The 5,242-nt window shown below is 49.2% G+C and overlaps 1 protein-coding gene across 4 annotated transcripts; it reads left to right on the plus strand.

Annotated features, from left to right (window-relative positions):
• The first annotated feature begins 466 nt into the window (after positions 1-466).
• On the plus strand, positions 467-5,194 carry Impl2 (Ecdysone-inducible gene L2). Of its 4 annotated transcripts, XM_070660456.1 has the most exons (7): positions 477-1,107; positions 2,909-3,082; positions 3,187-3,257; positions 3,344-3,434; positions 3,519-3,708; positions 3,793-4,103; positions 4,307-5,194. In XM_070660456.1, the coding sequence occupies exons 2-7, from the start codon at positions 2,909-2,911 to the stop codon at positions 4,325-4,327; spliced, it is 858 nt and encodes a 285-aa protein (XP_070516557.1). In that variant the 5' UTR covers positions 477-1,107; the 3' UTR covers positions 4,328-5,194. The 4 variants fall into 4 exon arrangements, with proteins under 4 accessions (XP_070516556.1, XP_070516554.1, XP_070516557.1 ...); XM_070660455.1 differs by having other exon boundaries at positions 467-1,107; positions 3,519-4,103; positions 4,310-5,194; XM_070660453.1 differs by having other exon boundaries at positions 473-1,107; positions 3,519-4,103.
• The last annotated feature ends 48 nt before the right edge of the window (positions 5,195-5,242 follow it).

Here is a 5,242-nt window from a genome sequence, read left to right on the forward strand (position 1 = left end):
GTTAAAAACATATTAAAGGTGCGACATTGTTACCGAGGAGAATTTTATAGCCGACACCTCCTTTCGGGCACCTACGCGGTCGGTGCGGCCCCTGAAAGCTCGTAGTAACGACCTCGAGACCGCTGACGAGAGCAATCCGAATTCGACGGGCACAGCTGTTTTCGCGCGAACGCGCAAATGTTTCGTCGCCCGACGGGCTTGCGGGCGGCCGTCTCGCCTTCCGCGATTGACCGCATATTTCGAATCGCGTTCGGATCGAATTCGCGAACGTCCGAGATAAATTCAACGATAGCGGCGAAATATTACCGCCGGCTCGCCACGAAGTCGGGGGAGCAGCGGGTGCCGGGAATGCGCATCGCGTCGTTATCTCTTCGAGGCGCATTTTCGCCGATTAATCCGAAGGAGACTTTTTTTCCTTTCGGTGGAACCGAGACGGTCCGCGAGAGGCAGGGAAAAAGGGAGAGAAAGAAAGAGAGAGAGGAAAATGGAAAAGGGGGACATTGCGAAATAACGGTTGCGGGGTGTATAAAAATATTTGCCCGCATGGCGGCGGCGGCGGTGGCGGCGACGGCGGCGGCGAAAGCCGCGACGGATAATTGGGAGTCATCTTCTTCTCGATACGATGGCTCTTTCAATAAAAGTAATTATCGTGTCGTCCTTTAGAGATAAAAATCGATCCGGGGGGGAAAGAAGATAGAGGCCTAGATGAGGGTGGAGGAAACAAATTGGGGAGATATCTATTACGAACAGAGAGCGTACAAACGAGCCCGTGGCAGAGATAATGAATTCGATTGTTTGCCGGTGGTATTATCGCCCTACTCCCCGGTAATAACGGCCAATCGGGTAAAAGGGAAGGGCGTCCGCTGTTACATTCGAAATATATAAATGGACCAATAACTGTTATACCGCCGTTCAGTCGGGTCCCTCGACTTCGCCGGTTGATAAACTGCCCCGGGGCCGTCTCTCTTCCTCTTTTACCTTCTTCTCTTTTTCCCCCCTTTTTTTCCCTCCTCTTCCTTCTTCTCGTCCATCGGCGGACGGTCGACGTCACCACCGCGCCGCGCATTGTCGTCCGGAAAATCGCCTCGCACGTTACCACAACGAAAGGTAAGTCTCACTTCGACTCTATCTTCTTCCGGCCTCGGAAATCACACCGGTCTCACCGATCGAGGATCCAGGAACTGTCGGGTTACCCTCGTTAAAACTCTCGCGCAAGATCGATTGGATTTGTACGTACGTTAATATCGCGATATCTCGCGCGTAGATATATATCCGCTCGGGTTCCCGCTCCGTGATCGGGGGCACGTACCCTCCGTCGCGGCGCGATGACATCAGTCCGTCGCTCAAAAAGTCACGCCATCCCGACGTCACCGAAAGGGAAGAGGGGAGGGAGGGGTCCCCCCTCGTTACCTTTCGGCGTGCCGGTATAATTAACGGAGCCGCGGATTTATCGACCCCCGCGCGCGCGTACCCGCGCGTCTTCCGAAATAAACGCCGGCCGCTTATGTAAATGCGATGCGGTCGCAGACGGCGAGGCCCCGCGCCAGAAAGTTCCTTAAAGGAGGAAACGCGAATCCCTCCAATTTGTTCCGAGCGGTTTATATATATAACTATCCCCGACGGGGCTCTTTTTTCTCTCTCTCGCTCTCTCCCTCCTCTCGTAATTCGTCGGGGCACGGGCGGTGGCGGCCCGACGGCGGGCGCCGGGCGCGGGCGCGGACGCGGACAGCGGTACGCGACGGCCCGCGACGTACCCGGGAAAAGAGAGAAAAATCCAGGCGTCCGCGTGGAAAAGGAGCGCGCGTGTTGGCGCGCACGTGTCGCGTTCCGGTCCGCTTCCCCTCTCCCCGTCCGCGGCGCCGTGGAGGCTCAGGCAAACCCAATCCGTGGCAAAACGGCTGATGCAACCGCGGCAAAACAGCGCATCTGTTCGCTCTCTCGTTCTTGCGCGCGTGGTACCCACCTTTTTCCCTCTTTTCTACCTTTTTCTTTTCCTCCTCGGCCGGGTGACACGCGAGACATTTAAGACCTCCCTCCCTCTCCCGCCCACCCATTTTCCTCCCGATCGAATTGTAAATTAATCGCCGTAACTTATTCGCGCGTACGACACACATACGCAGGGTGTTCCCCACGCCGAGGCGCGCATCTCCGAGTCAGCTCTTCTCCTCGCTCGCAGGAAAGGTATCTGCAGTCGCAAACGGCCCCCGTGAAACCGGGTCCGGAGGTCCCAGGTAGAGCAGGAGGTCAAAACGACGGTAAAATCCCATAATCAAATTACTTATAACGTCGCAAAATCTTTCGCTTGCGGTAGGCCAAAATCGTCGCGACTTCCAAAAAAAAAAAAAGAGAGGAAAAAAAAAAAAGAGATTACTTGAGCGTTTCTTCGTCGTGACTTGTTGCTCTACCGGGAGGTCCATCGAGCCGCGTGGGCGATAAAACTCGAGGCGGGACGAGCTTCGCGCACAGCCTCGGGTAAAAGCCGGCGAATTAAAGCCAACGAAGCGAATAGCTCAATGACGATTCAAAGTGTCGGAATATAGTGAGTCAAATTTTGGTGTTATCCAAAGTACGCCGACTCGCCTCCACCTGGGGTGACATCGCGGCGAACGACGGCGCCTTGACCGCGTTAAGGAAAATCGATTCGGACCGAAGGATTGATGCGACTCGGGAGGATCCGAAAGGCCTCAAAGCGTACGCGAGCTACATGTCGCGCCACGAGAGAACGTATCCGCTTCCCCCCTTCCAGTAAAATTCCATCAATCGTGTCGTCTAGCGACGGTCGTTAATTCGGTTAGCAGAGTCGTTTTTCTAAATCGGCATCCGTCGCGTTATCACATCGCGTTGCGAAAAATCTGCGCCACATTTGCCGACAGGACGTGCTTTTACGAGTCAACTTTTTCCTTTGCAGATGAGGCTCTATGTCTTAAGTCTCGAGCACCTCCTGGTGCTCGTCGTCGTGGCCGATGTGGCCCTCGGCTACCTGCCACTCTTCCTGCCGAACGCGCCGTTGCGGCCTAATCAACCCGGCGGCGGCGCGGGGAACAAAGCGAAGAACGGTAACGTTAAGCTGGGCGGAAAGAAGGTAACTTTTTACGTCGATTTCAAATATCTCTATCGCAATGTACCCCGGCTTCCAAATTTTTTTTTTTTTTTTTTTCTTTGATTATATTTCTGAAATCTTTCCAGAATAACCGTTTCACGACTACATGGACCAGGATCACGCAGCATCCACCGGATACCGTAGAAGTAGCTGTCGGGTAAATATGCCTTTGATATAATTTACTTTAGCGCATATGTGAACGCGCGAAAGTAACGTGATCGCACTTTGCTTGTGCTCGTTAAGGAGCCGCGTCGAATTGTATTGCGAGGCAGCTGGGAATCCACCACCCGAAGTCTACTGGCTGGAGGAAAAGCCGTCGGAAAGCTATCAGATGGTGAGCTACGTCGAATAACGATTAAAAAGAATTTTCGTGAATAATCAGGTTAGGTTCTTATATATTCGTTTGCCCTTTTGGCAGTTTCAGAAAGCGATCGTGCGACTCGAGGAGGCACTTTCCGGCAGCGTGCCCGCGCAGTGGGAAGGAATCGCTCACGTCTCGTCCGCATACGTGATCGATTGCGTCAGACCAGAGGATCAAGGCTTAAAGTATTGCGTGTCCTTTTCTAAAAATGTGGTCCAAACGGCGATAACGGCGCTTCTGGTCAATAGTAAGGGAAAACAATGGCACTCGGGCGTCTGGCCGAACGGACATTCTCCGCGAGATTGTCTGATATCGATTGCATTATCTACAGGTACCAAGGTTACCGAGTGCAGCGAGGAGAGCCAGCCCACCATCACCCTGTACCAAACTTGGAGATTCGCGCTTATCGGGACCACGATCGTTTTACCATGCAGGGTAGTGGGTCAGCCGAAGCCTTATCTTTTCTGGATAGATAACGTGGGCAAGACCATCAGCCCCGCCACGCACGAGAGACACATCGTTCTACCTACTGGCGATCTGCAGATCACGGATATTAAATGGGAAGATATGGGCGACTACGCTTGCAAGGTGCAGTCGGGATATACGGAAAAGAGCGCGACCACGTTTCTATATCCTGTAGTCGTACGTACACAACTTTCGCAAATTTATCTTTAATTTTTAACACGCGCGCTCGTGCCTAAGAACGCTATTTAAAAATAAATTAATAACTCGACGAGCGAACGTTATTAACACGTCCGCGACATAACGAGTACTTTCGAATTTAAATAATTCCTATTTCCAATTGTGAAGTAAAGGTATGCGTAATCCTTCGCGTTTTTTTCCAGAAGGACATTACGGAAGAGTAACCGAGTTCTGTGCGAAAAAAAGGCTTTAAAAGACTTCTGCATTTCCAATGCCTTTTGCTATAAGCACGCACGAGTGACCAAAAATCTATTATACTTATTATTTGTCTATAAAAATAGAATGTAATTTAATTAGAAATATTATGTATTAGAGAAACGTACTTATTCCTTTTCGTTACGTTTACGCGATACCAGTGCTACTTGTCCTCGAAAGCTCGAGGATTCGAGCGGCAGACTCGCTTCTCATTCACGTTGGATCGGCGCGCAAAAGAACCAAGTTTTCTCTTGTGTAGAGAAAAGTCTGTAAACGAATTTGAAAATAGTTTTGTTAAATTAAAACTACCATGCATGCATTCTGTGCTTTTATAAAAAAAAAAATTACGAGCTCGCTATTTGTCATTAAAATACGAGTCTTGAAACGTGGACCTTCCCCAGACTAACGTTCTTCAATATCGATATCCACAACGTGTATCTTAAATTAGTTAATTTTATTACGCCTGCAATCTAATTGTATCTATATTACGTACAAAGTTTTATAATTTATAAACTTGTGATGGAATTTACAATAAGAGCTAATTCATTAATTAATGCAAATTATATATTACTTACCACTCGTAGTTGTCCATTAGGCTAACAATCAAGAATTACATTCGATTGATCCGTCAAAATAAAACACAAGCACTTTGTAGCACTCTTTCCATTCCTTCCGCTTTGCAGCTCTGCTTGTTAATTATATTGTCAAGTACACACAGGCAGAACGCTTACTTATTAAATCAATTTATTAAGCTGAAACAATATTTCCGATCCAAAGTTATGTCGCTTGTCAAAATAATAATGATAATAATAAAAAATGGTTTATTCTAAGCGGAATCACAAGTTGAATATTGCGTCTGTTGCAAAGGCCATCAATAAATACTA

This window comes from Cardiocondyla obscurior, linkage group LG08 (assembly GCF_019399895.1).
Source record: "Cardiocondyla obscurior isolate alpha-2009 linkage group LG08, Cobs3.1, whole genome shotgun sequence".
In the NCBI taxonomy this organism is placed as follows: Eukaryota; Metazoa; Arthropoda; class Insecta; order Hymenoptera; family Formicidae; genus Cardiocondyla; species Cardiocondyla obscurior.

Coding starts and splice junctions, on each gene's coding strand:
- Impl2 (XM_070660453.1), top strand. CDS start 2,909: ATGAGGCTCTATGTCTTAAGTCTCGAGCACCTCCTGGTGCTCGTCGTC. Junction 3,258..3,343: donor ACCGTAGAAGTAGCTGTCGG/GTAAATATGCCT, acceptor GTGCTCGTTAAG/GAGCCGCGTCGAATTGTATT. Junction 4,104..4,306: donor CGTTTCTATATCCTGTAGTC/GTACGTACACAA, acceptor GTTTTTTTCCAG/AAGGACATTACGGAAGAGTA.